An 18,815-nucleotide genomic window follows, 5' to 3' on the forward strand; every position below is an offset into this window, starting at 1 on the left:
GGGCACCGTGGAGACTTTATGGCTAGAATAGCAGGGGGGGAGGGGGGGGTTACACCGTCATTCACACAAGCAGTGAAATGCTAAGAGTACCATTAGCGAGAAACAGTGAGAGGAGATTTCAAGATCCACAACACTGGGCTGGGCACAAGGTCAAACTTCTCGATGCATCACGGAGCAGCCAGTGCCAGAACCAGCAAAACAAGGAGCCCTCGCTGCAATATCATGTTTGTGTTTACTGGTTCTTTGCTACAAAATCTGGTTTACAGACCAAACAAAAGTAACTAGCTCCAGTCTAAATGCTATTATCTACACAACAAGATCAGCCACCACCGATACGTTCCTACCAGCGCGTGATAACGTGTGTCATTGCCGACATTCCACACCTAGCATATTTCATCATTCACAGCTATGCCATGCACTGTCACACATCCTAATGCACTGCCGTGCTCTATTATGTCCTGTTTTACCACGCTTCGTACAGTCAAGCTTTATTCCAAACGCGTAACATCACCACTCCATGCTGTATGAGGGCTTCTCCTGCAAGTTTTATCAAGTTTAAGAATTGGATTAATCACCTATCCTGGATTCTAGGCGATGTACATTAAAATATGGGAGTATACAAAATTAAATAAAGAATAAAACAAATTCATGGACAAAGACAGACTTACTATTTATTGAACACTATTGTCCTATCATGTCCTGACCTAATATGTATTTTTGTGCTCTACATTACTATATACCCTGTTAAACTGGATTTTGTTGCTGCAGAATGTGGTGAAAACAGTTAGCTTAGCAGAGTTTAAAAAAGGCTTGGCTAATTTCCTAAAAGAAAAGTCCATAGACCATTATGGAGATGGCTTGGGGAAATCTACTGCTTATTCCTAGGATAAGCAGCATAAAATCTGTTTTACCCTTTTGGGATCTTGCCAGGTACTTGGGACCTGGGTTGGAAACAGGGTGCTGGGCTTGATGGACCTTTGGTCTGTCCCAGTAGGGCAGCTCTTATATTCTTATGTGAGCCAAGTCTAGGACAATCGAGCCATTGTGACATCACTGATGAAGTTGGCATTGGTAGAATGAGGCATTATGACATCAGAATCTCAGCTCTGGAATGTTGCTACTCTTTGGGTTTCTGCCAGGTACTTGGGACCTGGTTGGCCACTGTTGTTGGCCACTGTTGGAGTCGGTCCAGAGGAAGGTTACTAAAATGGTGCGTGGTCTTCGTCATTAGGTGTATGGGGACAGACTTAAAGATCTCAATATGTATACTTTGAAGGAAAGCAAGAGAGGGGAGATATAATAGAAATATTTAAATACCTATGTGGTGGAAATGCGCAAGAGTCGAGTCTCTTTCATTTGAAAGGAAGCTCTAGAATGAGAAGGCATAGGGTGAAGTTAAGAAGTGATAGGTTCAGGAGTAATAGAAGAACAAAAGAATTGCTATATTGAGAAAGACCATCAAGCCCAGTATCCTGTTTCCAACAGTGGCCAACCCAGGTCCCAAGTAGTAAAACAGATTTTATACTGCTTATCCTAGGAGTTAGCAGTAGATCTCCCACCAAGCCATCTCAGGAATAGCCTATGGACTTCTCTTTTAGGAAAATATCCAAGCCTTTTTAAACCCCGCTAAGCTAATTGATTTCACCACATTCTTCTCATCCTATGCCCCCTCATTCCAGAGCTTTCTTTCAAATGAAAGAGATTTCCCCCTTGCACATTTATACCATATAGGAATTTAAACATCTCTTATCATATCTACCCTCTCCTGCCTTTCTTAGATGCCGCAAACACTGAGCTGAGAGTTTCAACGTATCCTCAATGATGACACCAAGATCATGTGGAATTCTGCATCACGTAGCTATAGTTCAGGTTCCTCTTTCTCACGTGCATCAGTTTGCACTTGCTCGCATTAAACGTCATCTGCTATTTTGACGCCCAGTCTTCCAGTCTGACAAGGTCTTCTTGCAATTTAACAACTTTGTAGCATCAGCAAATTTAATTATCTCACTAGTTATTCCCATCTCTAGATCATTGATAAATGTGTCATAATCCAAGAAAAACGACCAAGTCTTAGAAATTGAATTATTCAGCTGGCTAAATAATGAAGAAGATGCTGATTCAAATGCAACAAACCACATCTTTCTATCATTTCATTTGCCAGAGATACCGTTTCCATTAACTAAAATTTTTTAGCTAAAAATAGAACCCAACTGACATTGTTGCCTCATTTCTCAAGTAAGCGTGCTCTAAGACTTGGTACCTTTTCTTAGATTGTGACCCAAATATATTAAAAAGCAGCGGTCCCAGCACCCTGAGGAACCCCACTATTTGCCCTTCTCCATTGAGGATATTGACCAAGAAGTCTTTTGAAAATCTAAATACACAATATTGACTGGCTCACTTTATCCACATGTTTGTTAATCCCTTGATATACTCCTTATTTAATATCAAAGTTCATTCACAATGCAGTATAAATTGGTGGGGGAGGGGGGATAAAATAAACCAGAGGAATGGAAAGAGGGGGCATAACAGCAAGAAAGAGGAAGACGGGAAGAACATCTGAGTCACAGGACCAAAAAATGATCACCCTCAGCTCACCACTCAGAATTTGCATATCTTAATCAAAAAAGGCCCAAAAACTGTATCCAAAGATTCAGGTTTTGGAAGTCATAGGGCAACAAATATTTTATAGCTTAGCACTCATGGATGTAGTGGATCCAGGGCGTATTATGGATATGGGCGAGGTCAAGCTTGCAATGCGTGGTATCAAAATAGACTGCAGGGTTGCAAAATAAAGGAAGTGATTATGAGATCAGCAAGAGAGAAATGATAGGGTGGATAGGTTATCAAAACCCTTTTATTTTGTCCGAGAGAAGAAATTGCATCTTCAAAATGATTTGGATATGGAAAGCCAGGAGTGAGTTGCAGTTCCAGGCTTGTTGGTTGTGGAAAGGTGAGGGGTGGAGTTAAGGAACAGGTGACCTAGAGAGAGCAGGGTGAACAACTACTGAAGGGTCGTTGTACTGCATGAAGTGAGGCCTGAGCAGTTTATTCCTGTGGCACTTTCAGAACCAATGAGATGGACCAAACCACAAAGCTATGGGATAAGCAGATTCTGATCTTGAATTTTCTTCTCGCAGTCAACATGATGATAAAGAAGCTGAAGAGATACTGTACCCGAGCTTTGCATCGCTTGCAGAAGGGCCCTGGCTATACCTACAAGGAGCTCTGGGTCTGGTACTGTGAAAATACCAACACCCATGGACCAAAACGCATCGTTTCTGAGGGGCCAAAGAAGAAGGTCATGTGGTTCATCCTAACCCTGGTTTTCACAGGGCTCGTTTTCTGGCAGTGGGGACTCCTCATACAGTCCTACCTCTCGTATGAAATCAGCGTATCTCTGTCCGTTGGATTCCGAACCAACCAGTTCCCAGCAGTCACTGTCTGCAATGCCAACCCTTTCAAGTAAGTGTACATTTCCTGCTTCCACAGCTTCTCTGGCACTGTGAGGTAGCAGGACTTACTCCGTTTTTCTTCTCTTTTTAGATATTCAAAGGTGAAGCACTTGCTGCAGGAGCTGGATGACTTGGTCTCCACTGCTCTGAAGAGAATCCAGCTCTCCAATCAACCTTCTATGGCAGGAGCAGCTCTTTCATCCAACACTACTGGAAACGGATCATATACCTTAGATCCGCGTTTGTGGAACAACATCCCATTACTTATCATTGACGAGACTGATCCAGATAATCCAGTTATTGTTAATATTTTTGAAAATACACCAAACTCTAATATAACTAACTCTATCAGTTCCAGGTCACCAAATCCAAGAGCCTATTCACAGAGAATCAAAGTAGCAATGCAGATGGTAAGCTGATGTAAATCCAAAACAAATGTCTTTGTTATTTTCAACTTGAATGTACGGTTGGGTTCTGTTCTCTGTCATCATCTATACTCTTCTCCCGGGGGAGCTCAGAACACTTTACATGAATTTATTCAGGTTGTCTGTCCCGATGGGGTCACAATCTATCTAATCTACCTGGGGCAATGGGGGAATTAAATGACTTGCCCAGGGTTTGAACCAACAACCTCAGGGTGCTTTAAAAGTGAGCCAAGTCTAGGACAATCCAGCCATTGTGACATCACTGATGAGGTTGGCTCTTATTGGTGGAATGAGGCATTATGACATCACAATACCAGCTCTTACCAGAGACTGAGACTCTTCACACTATTTATTCAGTTCTCCCAGGAGCTCAGTACGGTTTACATGAACATTTTTCCCCGTCTGCTCCAGCGGGCTCACAATCTATCTGATGTACCTGGGGCAATGTGGGGTTTAAGTGACTTGCCTGGGGTCACAAGAAGCAGTGTGGGTTTGAACCCAGAACCCCAGGGTGCCGAGGCTGTAACTTTTGCCACACTGTGAGATTCTTAAGAAATTGCAGGGATGAAACCGAAGGAAGTCAGAAAGAAGAAGAACAGAGCTCACTTAAAAGTCTGTCTATGGAGAGTGATCAAAAGGTTTGTTAGTTGCTCAGAGGCACCTTCCTAGTGTTGATATAGAGTTTACTTTCCAGTCATTGCAGCTTTTTTTTAAACATTACATTACATTACATTACATTACATTACATTAATGACTTCTATTCCGCCTGTACCTTGCAGTTCTAAGCGGATTACAACAAAAAGATAACTGGACATTTCCAGGAATAGGAATACAATTAACGGCGTTGGGCCTAATACATCTAAACGATAGCTGGACGTTTTCAGGAAGAGGAATACAGTTAAAGGCGTTAGGTCTAAATCACATTTTGAAGGGAGGATCCTAAGAAGGGGAGAGAGGGGAGAAGAGTGGGGTTAGGAAATTGGGATAAATTTCTTGAATAGTATGGTTTTGATTTCTTTTCGAAAAGCTTTGAGGTCAGTTGAAGCTGTCAGTAGGTTGGTGATGGAGGGGTCCAATTTAGCTGCATGTGTTGCTAGTAGGTTGTCGTACATCTTTTTGCGCTTAGTTCCTTTATAAGGGGGGTAGGAGAAAGGGGACTGGGTTCTCCTTTGTCTGGAATAGAGGTTCCTATTTAGGCGGTTGTTTAAGTGAGAGGGTGCCGTTCCGTTTAATGTTTTGAATAATATGCAATATAGCTTAAATTGGATGCGGGCTTGTATTGGAAGCCAGTGTGAATCTAGGAAGGCGTTGGTGATGTGGTCAAATTTTCGAAGGGAATAGATCAGTCTGAGGGCAGTGTTCTGGACAGTCTGTAGTTGTTTTATTAGGTAGGTGGGACAAGGAAGGTAGAGGATATTGCAATAGTCCAGTAGACTTAGGACTAGGGATTGAACTATGAGTCTGTATTGTTCTTTGCCAAAGAATTTTCTAATTTTGCGAAGGTTGCGCATGGTAAAGAATGCTTTTTGTGTGATTTTGTTGATTTGCACCTGAAGAGTGCAGCATCTATCTACTGTTACTCCAAGGAGTTTGAGAGTGGTCTGTATAGGATATTTGGTGGTTTTTATATCTAGTTCAGTTATCGAAGGGGTTTTGTCTTTTTCAAGCAGTAGAAATTTAGTTTTGTCTGGATTGAGCTTCAGTTTGTGTTCTGTCATCCAGTTTTCCACTATTTCTAGGGTTTTTACCAGGTTATCTGTTGTAGTGGGGTCTTGTGAGTCAAAGGGAAGGAGTATGGTTATATCGTCTGCATAGCTGAATGAGGTTACTTCGAGTTTGTCTAATAGGGTACCAAGGGAGGCAATGAAGACATTGAAGAGCATGGGTGAGAGTGGTGAACCTTGAGGTACTCCGCAGGGATTGGTCCAGGTTTCCGATATTAGATCTTTTGTTTTTACTCTGTATGTTCTTGTTTTGAGGAATCCTTGGAACCAGTTGTATACTCCGCCTGAGATCCCTATTGCTTCTAATATCTGAAGAAGTATACTGTGGTCAACCAGGTCAAATGCGGCTGAGAGGTCTAGTTGAATTATCAGCATCCTTCTTCCTTTGCTAAGGTGTTGTCGGGCTGTATCTAGAAGGGAGACTAGCAGTGTCTCAGTGCTGTGGTTGGATCTGAACCCTGATTGAGTTGGGTGGAGTAGGTTGTGGTCTTCAAGGTAGTTGGTGAGGTATTGGGCAACCAGACCTTCTATTAGTTTAACATATAGTGGAATAGAGGCTATGGGTCGGTAGTTGGAAGGGGTGTCTATTGGTCCTTTGTGGTCTTTCAGTATTGGAGTGATTATGATTTCTCCTAGGTCTTGTGGGAATTGGCCTTCCGTGAGTGTTGTTTGAATCCATTTCAATAGGCAAGCTCTAAATTTGGGGGAGGCATTTGTTAGTAAATATGAGGGGCAATTATTCAGGTCGCATGACGCTCGACTATATTTATTGTAGAGTTGGTTAAAGTCCCACCATTGCACCTTTTTAAAGTTGGACCAGTGTCTGTCGGCTGCAGTGGCTTCATCAGTTGTGGGGTTTATTATGATCTCTTCTAGGAGGGTCGGTGAATTGGAGAAGGAGGCTCTGATGGTAGCGATCTTGTTCTTGAAGTGGTCTGCTAGTTGGGTGGCCTTTGGAGGTTGGGTTCCTTGAGTGGCTAGGAATGGCTGAGTGTCTGTGAGGTTCTTCACAAGTTGGAAGAGTTTCTTTGTGTCTATGGGTTCTGTGCCGATTAGTTTGGAGTAGTAAGCTCTTCGTTTTTCTTTAAGTTTGGCTTTGTATTGTTTTATTAGGTTTCTCCAAGCTACTTTGGTTAGTTCTTGGTTCTTTTTTTGCCATACTCTTTCGAGTTGTCTGCAGTGTCTTTTTAGTTGAAGAAGTTCTGTGTCGAACCATTTGTCAGAGGATCTGCAAAGTTTGTGTTTTGTCTTTTCTGGGGCTAGTCTATTCAGGGTTGTTTCGCTCAGGGAGCGCCACTGGCGAATGAATACATTGTGGTCTATGGAGGCGATTGCGGGGTCTACTGTGGTCCAGAATGTAGAGGGGTCGATTTTTGGTCGGGTTTTGAAGGTAGTTTTGTGGGTTTCGTGTTTGCTTGTGCTTTGTGTCCAGTTGATGTTGAAGGTGAATTTGAAGTGGTCTGACCATAGAGAGGGGTGCCAGGCCCCATTGGAGATATGAATGTTAGGTGTATGGGGGTGTTGGGCCATGTAAGCTGCAATATCGAGTTGGTGGCCTTTTTCGTGTGTGGGTTGCGGATACAGAATTTGGTAGGAGAGTGCATTGAGGTATGAGATTATGCCTTCAGCTTGTTTGGAGGAGCTGTCTTCTAGGTGGAGATTTATGTCGCCGAGAAGCAGGTTGTGTGTTGAGGTTAATGAGTTCCGGAAGATGAAATCTTCAAGATCATGTTTTGTGGTATTCCATTTTCCTGGAACGATGTAGCAGAGGATGCAAGTTAGGGTATCTTTGAGTGAGTTACTGGAGATTTGACAGGCAAGCAGGTCTGATTGGGGGGTGGAGTGTTTGTCTAGGACTGTAATGGTAAGGTTGTTTTTCACTAGGATAGCCAGACCGCCCCCTCGCTTTTTTTCTCGGCAGACTAATTCGAGTTTGTATCCCTTAGGGCAGAATTCTGTAATGCTAGGGTCTGAGTCGGAGGATAGCCAGGTTTCGGTTAGGAAAAGGCAGCCTAACTGTTCTTTAACTATCCAGTCTTTTAATAGGTCTGCCTTTGGGCTGATTGATCTTATGTTCATATACGCACAGGGGATTGTGATTTGATTCTTGTGGATGTTGGGAATAAGCTGTGGGTGAAGGAGGTTCTTGGAAGTATGGGAGAGTTTGTGACCTGACTTCTTTGTGTTGTGGGGTGGTTTTCGTCCCCATGTGGTTGGGATGCTTTCTTGTGTGGTTGTTGTGCATTCTATCAGGTTTCCTAACTGAAGTTTCTTGTGTGGATGTGTCTGTCTGTGTGTTGTTGTCACTATTGGAATTGTTGAAAAGTGGTAGCCTGCTGTTTTCCAGTTTGTTGAGAGTAGGGAAAGCAGTAACATGATGCATAGGAGTTTGGTAGTGGAGGGTGCCATTTTGCTGAGTGGGGGTGAGAGGCTTGGGTCAGGGATCAAGAGTAGAAACTAGGGGGACTGGAATTTCTCAGGATCTCACCGAACCTTGGTGAGACTTGATGGCTGCAAAAGTCAGATATGAAAATAATACTATAAACTCAATAAGGAAATGCCGTAGGCAGTGTAGTTTTTAAGGAAGAAGACTTGTCCCTTGCTGGATCGGGGGAGGGGATGAGCGTGCTCCCACGCTCCACGGGATAGACCCGAAATCCCCTGCCGACTGCGGGTAGCTGGTGCGGGGGTAAAAGGGAGGAATCCCGTAGGCTGTTAAACCCGCTGGCTCGGGGGAGGGGCAGAGCGATGCTCGTGTGCCTCTCCGGAGCTGGACTCCTGTCGAAAGAACTCGCCCGCTGAAAACTTTTAGTGTTCTCCTCGCTGGCTCGGGGGAGGGGCAGAGCGGTGCTCGTGTGCCTCTCCGGAGCTGTCCTTCACAAACACTTTAAAAGATAACGTTGTTTGTTCTTATACTTCTTCTTCAAAATAAGTAGGTCTCGGACCCCTAATCCTTTAACAAAGCTAAGTAATAGTGTTACAACCTACTTATTTTGAGCATGTGCATTTTGAAGAAGAAGTATAAGAACAAACAACGTTATCTTTTAAAGTGTTTGTGAAGGACTGGGACACTTTCTTTATTTACTTTTTCAACCCTGTCTTGGAGTGTGATCATTGTTTAAAAAAAAGCTGCAATGACTGGAAAGTAAACTCTATATCAACACTAGGAAGGTGCCTCTGAGCAACTAACAAACCTTTTGATCACTCTCCATAGACAGACTTTTAAGTGAGCTCAGTTCTTCTTCTTTTGGCACTGTGAGATCCTGCAGGACCTCCCACAGATCTGCGTTAGATAACAGCACCACATGATAGAGGTCATCTGAATCAGAAAAAGGATGTCCAAATTGGAACCTACTAAATCTGGAAGACATCTCGCAAAAGGCCTGCTGATCGCAGAGCCTTTTTTAAAATACACGAATAATACAGCAGAAAAAAGTAGACCTTGAAGTGACGTGTACATACAAGATGCAGATTTGTCATTGCTTTCAACTAGAAATGTAATAATAGTAGTTCGAGGCAGTTGGATAATCAGCAAAATAATTACAATGAAAGTTGTCGAATATATGTAGGTAATCGGAGAAAGGGAGAAAGTCAGAGAATTAGACACAATGTAGGGTCATCGAGTACATGTAGGTAGAATACAGAGATAACCCAACCCTTCCCCCTCCTCCTAGATAAATTCTCCCCCAAAACCTCCACTTAAATAATCTCTTCCTCCCCAAAACACCAACCAAGTATTCAGATCCCTGAAATGTAACGTAATCTTATTTGTACTCTAACTGTAATCTATTTGTTATATCACACAGTAACATACAGTCAATTTAATATCCAATTTGCAAGTTCTTCCGGAATTAATCCAGGTACCTCTCCTCCCTTGTAACCAAAAAAAAAACCCCCAAAACTGTTGTAACTTCACTGGAAATGTCCAGTTAGCTCTTTTGTAATCCGCCTTGAACTGCAAGGTATAGGCGGAATAGAAGTCCCTAATGTAAGATAATGTAATGTAATGTAATAAGGCTATATGAGTTCTTAGGTTACAAATCAATTAAACAAGTTTGTTTGGACTAGTTTTCTAAAGCTAAGGTAGGACGAGGAGTGCTTGATGATGTTACCCAGCCAATCGTTCTGTTGGCCTGCTTGGAAAGCAAGAGTTCTGTCCAGGTATCTTTCGTATCGGCAGGCCTTTATTGTTGCGTGGCTAAACATATGAACTCTGCGTGTGGGCTTGATGTAGTGATAACCCCCCCAAAAGTCCATTTCTCTTAAAACAGGAATAACAATCCCATCGGCCAAAAAGAAATTATTTTCAAAGGAGACACCAGAAGAATCTGTGTTTTGGTCATATTTGAATCCTAAATTTAATGCTATGGGATATTGATAGCCTATGATCTTGCTGCTAAGAGCCTTATACTGGTTGATATTCAGCTGTCGGTTTTTAAAATGATCACCTCAACTGGCCAAATTATACCTGGGTATTCAGTGCTAGGACAGCCCCTAGTGCTAGTACCACGAGTCTATTGCTAGAGGTTGTGGCAGCCATTGTGCTCCTTCTCTGATCACCCACTGAATCACCAGGGATGGTCAGGTAGGCCCAAGGGTGGGGCCTACTGGGATGAGAAAGGGCATCTCTGATGGGGGGGAATGGGTCCTGTTGGTAGAATACTTTGATACTTGGGGGGTCGAGAGGAGGAATCAGGTTGTGCTTAACGGGAGATAGGGTCCTATTTGGAGGGAAGAGAGAACAATGCAAGGTATAGGCTGGAACCTGGAAGCTGTGTGGAGGTTGGTTCTTATTCAGAAAGATCCAAGAAAAGGAGCAGGGTGTACCTGGTCTTCAAAACCCTTCTTTATTGAAGACCAGGCACACTCTGCTCCTTTTCTTGGATATTGCTGCTTCGTGTGCAGAGGGGACTATCTCCTTCGAGGTTGCAGCCACATAGGACTTGCACAAAAAGCTTAGCTATCTTCTCACCAGCACCCGTATAACTGCTGGCTTCTCCCCCAACTCCAATGGCTGCCCAATGAATGCTGAATATCAGCAACTGACCTGATGAGCCTCTCCTGCCCACTCAAAGCACTTTGGATATTGACCCCAAAATGTTTGTTCTCTTCATCAAGGCAGTTAATAAATCCCAATAAAAAAAATATCCCCCACTTCAGAAGGGGAATGATTGTCTATGGCCAAAAGGATGGATATTGGGAAATCTACGGAGCTGGCTCAACCTATGGACCAGGTGCGCCATTGATAAAATGTGCCAAAATCTCAGCCCAGTCTGCCTTCAGACTTCTAGAAAGATAGATGCTGAACTGGAATTCCTGCACCCCTTGTCATCAGTTCTCTGAGTCATTGCCTCTATGGTATGGCTGCACCTCGAATACTGTCTGTAATTCTGGTCGCCATATCTCAAAAAAGATATAGCGGAATTAGAAAAAGTACAGAGAAAGTTGATAAAAGGGATGAGATGACTTCCCTATGAGAAAAGGCTAAAGTGGCTAGGGCTCTTCAGCTTGGCGAAGAGACGGCTCAGGGGTGATATGATAAGAGGTTTATAAAATACTGAGTGGAGCGTAAGGGGTGGATTGAGTCTCTTATTTATTCTTTCCAAAAATACTAGGAGCATGCAATGAAGTTACTAAGTAGTAGATGTAAAACAAACCAGAGAAAATATTTCTTCACACAACATGAAGTAAATGCTGGAATTAATTGTCAGACAATATGGTGAAATCAGTTAGCTTAGCAGGGTTTAAAAAAGGTTTGACTAGTTTCCTAAAAGAGAAGTCCATAGGCCATTATTAAGAAGGACTTCGGGAAATCCACTGCTTATTCCTAGGATAAGCAGCATAAAATCTATTTTACTCCTTGGGATCTTGCCAGGTACTTGGGACCTGGGTTGGCTAATGTTGAAAACAGGGTATTGGGTTTGATGGACCTTTGGTTTGTCCCAGTAAGGCAATTCTTATGTTATCTCCCCTCTCGCACCTTTCCTCCTATCATATAGCTAGCAGAGAACCCCAAGTATTCCAAGCCCCTCCTGCTGAAGAAATTTGAGTCACCCTGAGTTTGCTGAATCCTGCCATGTTTAGTTCATGAGCATGAATTGAACACACTCACAGTGCCGGCATCGGTGGGTCACTGTGCTCCTGCCAACTCTGGACAGTTCTAGACTTCCTCCGCTGGCGGGGCTTGGGATTCCCCTCCAGTTAAAGGAATTTATCTTTTTTGGGGGGAGGAGGAAGGAAGAGGAAAAGAGGGACAGAGGAAATGGGGTATCTGGTGTCTTCCTACACCAACTGTTGGCCTACCTTTGGCTATGCCATTGGTTCCTCCCAGTAATCTGCTTATTGTCCTATAACAGTGCAAGAGAAGCAAAGGTTTTCCTGAAAAATGTTACTAATTGTCTCTCTCTTTTCTCTCTGTCTCTGTCTCTTTCTCTTTTTTTTCTCTTTTTCTCTCTCTCTTTCTTTCTCCAGTGTACCAATAATGGTACTGAATGCTCTTACCGCAATTTCTCCAGCGCGGTGCAGGCTGTCAGCGAGTGGTATGTGTTGCAATTCAACAATATCTTATCTGCTATTCCTGAGGCAGAAAAGATCGAGATGGGCTACACGGCCAAAGATATGATCCTCACCTGCCTCTTTGGGGTGCAGCCTTGCAGTTACAGGTCAGTAACATGTAAATCACACATCTTCTCCATGTACACACATCTATCGTATCTGTCCATAAACCAACAGAGCTCAAACCGCTAGCGTGTGTAAAGTCTTTTAGCCATATGTTTAATTTTATTCTAGCCCAAATGCATATAAATTCCAAGTAGAATATCTTTGGGCCTTAGTCCCACCACTCCACAGCTGTATCAGTTTTATGTAGTGGGAAGAATTACGTGCATCATCGTCACTGTCAGCCTCTCCTGGGTCATATTAGCTGAAAAATGATATGTGAATGGTGAACTTAAAAGTAGCATAAATTAAACTAAATTAGAATGAAGATCTTAGGGCCAGTGACAATGGTGCACGTAATTCTTCCAGCTGTGGAGTGGTGGGACTGAGGCCAAAGATATTATACTTGGAATTTATATGCATTTGGGATATTGGTTGGAGTTCCAGGTACATTTAAAGATAAAAGTTACATCATTATTTTGGAACTGTAATTTTATTATAGGACAAATAGGTTCCATCTATTTAATATCAACAGCAAAGGAGGGAATAAGATAAATGTGTGACGAGGCTGAATGCGCCAGTGGAGAAGAGATGCTGAGACAGGGAGGTATCTGAAGGGATTATATCTGGGGTGATCTTAAAGTGGCCAGACAGGTTGCTTGAACTGTAAAGAGTCACCGTCTCGTCACATCTATCTATGGATAGGAAAGGAGAGACAGGGGAGATATGATTCAGACGTTCATATACTTGAAGGGTATTAACGTAGAACAAAATCTTTTTCAGAGAAAGGAAAATGGTAAAACCAGAGGACGTAATTTGAGGTTGAGGGGTGGTAGATTCAAAGGCAATGTTAGGAAATTCTACTTTACGGAGAGGGTGGTGGATGCCTGGAATGCGCTCCCGAGAGAGGTGGTGGAGAGTAAAACTGTGACTGAGTTCAAAGAAGCGTGGGATGAACACAGAAGATTTAGAATCAGAAAATAATAGTAAATATTGAACTAAGGCCAGTACTGGGCAGACTTGCACGGTCTGTGTCTGTGTATGGCCGTTTGGTGGAGGATGGGCTGGGGAGGGCTTCAATGGCTGGGAGGGTGTAGATGGGCTGGAGTAAGTCTTAACAGAGATTTCAGCAGTTGGAACCCAAGCACAGTACTGGGTAAAGCTAAGAAGAAAAAATTTAAAAATTTAAATTGAATCAGGTTGGGCAGACTGGATGGACCATTCGGATCTTTATCTGCCGTCTTCTACTATGTTACTATGTATATCTATCCCCTCCCCTCATTCACTGGTACTAACAATGCAGGTAACTGCATTGTTCCTTCACCGACTTGGTGAAGAGATATAACCCTCCCAGTGGCGTGTGGTCAGGACCTTTAGGGGATTCACCCCCACCCCCTAAAGGCCCTGAAATTGATTGATTGAGCAGGCAACAGACAGAAGCTGCTCAGCCAATCAAAGTCAGATCAGTACTGTCGGGGCCTTCAGGGGTTCAGAGAATCCTCATCCCCAAAGCTCTGCTTTTTTTTTTTTTTTGGTTTGATGCAGTTTGACTGGTTGAGCAGGAAATCAAACTGCCTCAAGCAAAAAGTAAACCAGAAAAATACAAGAGCTGGGGATTCACTGAATCCCCTGAAAGCCCTCGTTGCAGGCCACTGAACCCTCCAAAGCTTGTTAGGCGGAATAAAGTCATATGACCAAGTTGCAAGTAATAAACTTTTTACACTTTTCCCTCCTTATTTGCGGTGTCAGCATTTGCAGTTTCGATTCACGGTTTTTTAGCTTGCTGGCTCCTCCTCCCAAATCACATCAGCTTGCATAGAGAAAATCGCTGATTCCCAGCACTTTCTTCACCGTGTTTTGCCTCTCCTTCAGGAACAGACCAGGTCTCCCACCATGTTATTCACAGTTTCACCATATTCACGATGGTTTTTAAGAGAAAACAGCAAATAACATATAAAAAAGGTATTTGTGGTTCTGTGAATCCCCTATCACAGCGAATACAGAGGGAGAAATGTACTGGACTAACACGGTAATCACAGTTTTCTAAACTGGAAATAGTTCTTGATTTCTCTCAGCTGTTGAGGTGAAGTGTTTTACAAAGCGGGTCCATAATAAACAAGGGTAGCAAAAGAGATAAGGACACTTCTATAAGACTAGAAATAAATTCACCATGATTCAGACATCAAAATGTTCAATAAACCGATACAAAGGACAAATCATGTACTGAAACAACTCCAACCACTTTGTAAACCGCTTTGACGCTGCAGGAGAATCACTACTACACCTTTGTGAAAGGGACCCTAAAGCATAAGTGTGGCTTATAAAATCAAGAAATCCAATCCAACCGACCATCAAATCAGGCTGGTCATATTTTGCTCATCATTGCACATGGGAAAAACCTTCAAAAATGTTTGTAATAATAATTACTTCAAATAACGGCCATCAATTATACAAAAATAGATTGGTCTGGCTGGAAAGTTTATAGAAGATCTCTCTTAATGTCATGGGACCTAAACTTCCACTCTCCAGCTTTGGATCAAGACTGTTCTTTCCTTTCGTGCCTAAGGGGTCTTCATGAGTGTAGCCACCCAGTCTAACCATCTTGGTTTAGTTGTTAATCATCACTAACTGATCATCATCTATTGTTTCATTCAATGCTGTGCATTTCTGTTGTGATCAGCCTAGAACTTTGGATAGTGTGGAATAGAAATATCAAAAATAAATAAATGTTATGCTTCATTAAACTCCAACGCACGCCTAGCATAGGACACGCTAAAGTGGTCCGCATTATTTTAGCCATCTGTAAGCTAAATTACTTATGAGATCAGTTAAGGAAGGTTTTCTTCAGTATGTGACTGAGGTGTTAAAATATCCCCTGAATTCCTGCCTTCGATAGTGCAGACATATTTGTTAAATGCAAAAAGATGATCTAGTGAACCCCCAGTTTTGGAAACTTCTGATTCTGACTTGCTGATAAGCTAGGGTTACCCATAGACCCCCCCCCCCCCAGCTCTGCCCCCTCAGCCTGTTCTCGTCGGTCGGGAGAGTGATGCAATCTGAAGAGGAAGCTTTTCAAAACCTGGACAAAGTGCCAGGTTTTGAAAAGCCGTCCGGACATGTCCGCTAAAAAGAGGACACACCTGGGTAGATCCGGACGTCGTAACCCTACTGATAACATTCACATTAGTAGTTTCCTTCGTGCTGAGATTGAATAGAGACTGAATGCTGTGCATTTACTTTAACCATAGAGTTAGAATCTACAGACCAGGAGGATGAGAGCATTATCTGAAATAGAGAATGGAGGAAGGAAAGAGGTAGGTTTAGGAGGAAAGAAAAGGAGTGCTGTCTTGGCTATGTTTAATTTTAGATGGTGGCGAGACATCCAGGTAGAAATGTCAGCCAGGCAGGCTGAGACTTGGGCTTGGATCCCTGTAGAAATTTGGGGGGTAAATTTGCAAGTCAGCGTAGAGATGGTACCGGAAGCCATGGGAGGAGACTAGAGCATCAAGCGAGGAAGTGTAGATGTACAAAAGATGAGGTCCAAGGTCAGAGCCCGATAATATAATGGCAGCAGAGGAGGATCCTCCAGAGTATACACTGAAAGTGCAATGGAAGAGAGAGGAAGAGAACCATGAAATAGCAGAGCCCTGAAATCCAAGCGAGGACAGCATATCGAAGAGTAGGCGGTGATCTACAGTGTCAAAGGCAGCAGACAGATCAAGGAGGATGATTAGGGAGTAGATTCTAACTCTATGCTTAAAGAAAAGGCACAGTATCCAGTCTCTATCCAATCTCTGCACAAAGGAAACTATACCCAACCCCCATTGCATTCTAATCCCCTTCCCTACTCCACTATGAGAACCTGCACCATTTGCCATTTTGCTGCTACTATCTCATGTTCTCATTCCTCAATGAGAAAGTAACCCCAAGCTTGTCAGTAGGAAGGAGTCTACTGCTAGTCCATATCATTTCTATAGTGCTACTAGACGTACGCAGTGCTGTACACATCATACGCAGGTACTTTCTCTGTCTCTAATGGGCTCACAATCTAAGTTTTCATACCTGGGGTGATGAAGGGTTAAATGTCTTGCCCAAAGTTGTAAGGAGTTGCAGTGGGAATTGCAGTTCCCAGGATCTCGGCTCCCTACACGAACCATTAGATGGCTACTCCAATCTTTGCTGTCTACTTCCGAATTTCTTTTCCCATTACGTTGTGCTTATTTTACAGAAACTTCACCCAACTTTACCATCCCATCTATGGAAACTGCTACGTTTTCAACTGGGGACAGGATGAGGAAGTACTGGTTTCTACGAATCCTGGAGTAGAATTTGGTGAGAGTTCTATCCTACACTGTATCTAGGAAAAAGGTCAAGGCAGGGTTTGTAAGTTGGATAGGTCACTGATGTCCTATCATTGTTTCCATGAGAGATCTAGGTTAAATCTATAATTGTGCTTTGAGATCACAAGCCAAGTAATTTTAGAGTTTTTAACACTTCAGTCCTCCCCCATACTTCCCCCACCCTACAAACAAGCAGCACCATCTGGATGCTGGTGCCTCTCCCTCACCATCTATATGACCTCTCCACCCCTTGAGGCAAGCAGCAAATTACACTCACACCTACGACCATGGAGCAGAATTTTAGAAAGGACATCCAGCTCAGAATACAGACTTCCAAATCTGTATGTCGGATATAGGCATTCATGTCTCATGTATTTAGTTATAGATCTTGAGATGGCTCCCAGAGTATATAACTCTGTAATAATACATCTCAAATCTTCATTGACTCAATCATCACCCCCCCAACATGAATTCACATTTCACTCTCTTCTTCAAGGTCAAGCTGCCATATTGCTAATGTGTTAAGGTATTTACCAAGGAACGTACGCTTCAACATGGCAACATGGGCAACATTATATATCAATAACTTCTACCACTCTCCCATTCCAATTTGAATTCTTGCATATAGTGGAACGTATTCACTCAGGACCTCTACAGTATATGCAAGAATTCAAATTGGAACGGGAGAATGACAGCAGTCTTTGACATGCCACATATTATTATACATAAGTGTGTGGAGTTGTTTATGACTGATGATGAAACAAGCTCCCCAATTTTGAAACCATATCGTTCAGAGGTAGAGCAATAAGTTTGTTGTGAGGTCTTTTTCTTCACCACATTTTTGTTAATTTGGCTGTTCACTGTTGTGTTTCAAAGAGTTTTGGTAATAATCATTTTTGGATAATATCCAGGCCTATTGTAAATTTTTGACCTTTCCTGTTGCTTCATTTTTTTCTTACCATTCTCCTCATTTTTTTAAAGTTAAATGCTAATGTATTGCACTTCCTGTGTCTTCTTACTCCAGTGATTATATCAAGTCTGATCATATTATAATCACTGTTATCAATTGGCCTCAGTTCTCATCAAATCATGCACTCCACTAAGGATTAGGTCTCAAATAGTTTCCTCTGAATCAGCTTCTCCATAAAGTAGTCCTTGATTTCATCAAGGAATTTTATCTCCCTAGCATATTACATTTGCCCAGTCAATATCGGGGTAATTGAAATCGGCCATTATTATTGTGTTACCCAATTTGTTAGCCTCCCTAATTGCTGTAAGTTGCATGTGTAAGTGCAGCCTTCCATGTTAAACACCCTCCCCCCCCACCAACGAAAGAGCTGATGCAAATACTCCAAGTTTCCAAGTTTATTTCGTATTTGATATACCGCATAGGTAAAACATCTGTGGTTTACAATTCTTTCTAAGAAAATATAAAATGGAATAAAAAGATAGAAATACAAAATTGATAATGAAGTAAATGAAATATAGTAAAAGCTGATTTTGTGCTCTTAAATTCAGATTGATCGCTGCAAAGCTCCACCTAGCATGCTGTGGATTTATAAAGTATTAGCCAAATGCTCAAAATTAGATTCGAATCAAATATGATTCAGAAGAGCATTCTAAAGTTGAGGACCATCAACTGAGAAAATACGATATCTATTGGATGCATATATAACTTGTCTTTCAGAGGGAACTATGAGAAGATTTTGTTGGAGGGAACATAGTATATGAGAAGGTGAATAAGGTATTAAATAATTGTCCCAATATGGTGGAGACCAATTAGAACGTATCTTGAAAACCAAAAGTAGAATCTTGTATGTTAAACGATGTTTTAATTGGTAACCAAGTAATATATGATTTGAAACTCAAACTCTGCCACAGGTTGATGTGTGCAGTTCCCTCCCCACTTTCTTTCTTTTGTTGGATTTAACCGTGGGGTTGTTAGCGCTGAAGAAATGGCAGCAGAGGAAATCTGCGTGGAGTAAATGTTGCTCCGACTTGAGCATCGTTTCTAGATGAACACTTAGGGCCAAACTTTGGGCTCAAGGATTTGCACCAGCTGAAACCTGGGCTAAATCTTGGCATGTCATACTATGTGCGCAGCTTTAGTGAAAGCTCTTCACCTACCCATGCTCCCCCTTTCAGATTTGCATGTAGATCTTTCTAGAATAGCAGCTAGCAAGTTGTCCGTGCAAATTCAAAATTCCTGGCACT

The 18,815-nt window shown here is 42.4% G+C and overlaps 1 protein-coding gene across 1 annotated transcript in view; it reads left to right on the top strand.

The window, feature by feature from the left end:
• Window positions 1-18,815, top strand: part of SCNN1B (sodium channel epithelial 1 subunit beta) — a 55,393-nt gene that overhangs the window by 11,563 nt on the left and 25,015 nt on the right. The window contains exons 2-5 of the mRNA XM_033962698.1: window positions 3,141-3,465; window positions 3,547-3,865; window positions 12,076-12,266; window positions 16,490-16,593. Coding sequence (XP_033818589.1) covers window positions 3,141-3,465; window positions 3,547-3,865; window positions 12,076-12,266; window positions 16,490-16,593 — 939 coding nt within the window. The remainder of the gene's footprint in view (window positions 1-3,140; window positions 3,466-3,546; window positions 3,866-12,075; window positions 12,267-16,489; window positions 16,594-18,815) is intronic.

Source organism: Geotrypetes seraphini, chromosome 11 (genome assembly GCF_902459505.1).
Source record: "Geotrypetes seraphini chromosome 11, aGeoSer1.1, whole genome shotgun sequence".
Taxonomy (NCBI): domain Eukaryota; kingdom Metazoa; phylum Chordata; class Amphibia; order Gymnophiona; family Dermophiidae; genus Geotrypetes; species Geotrypetes seraphini.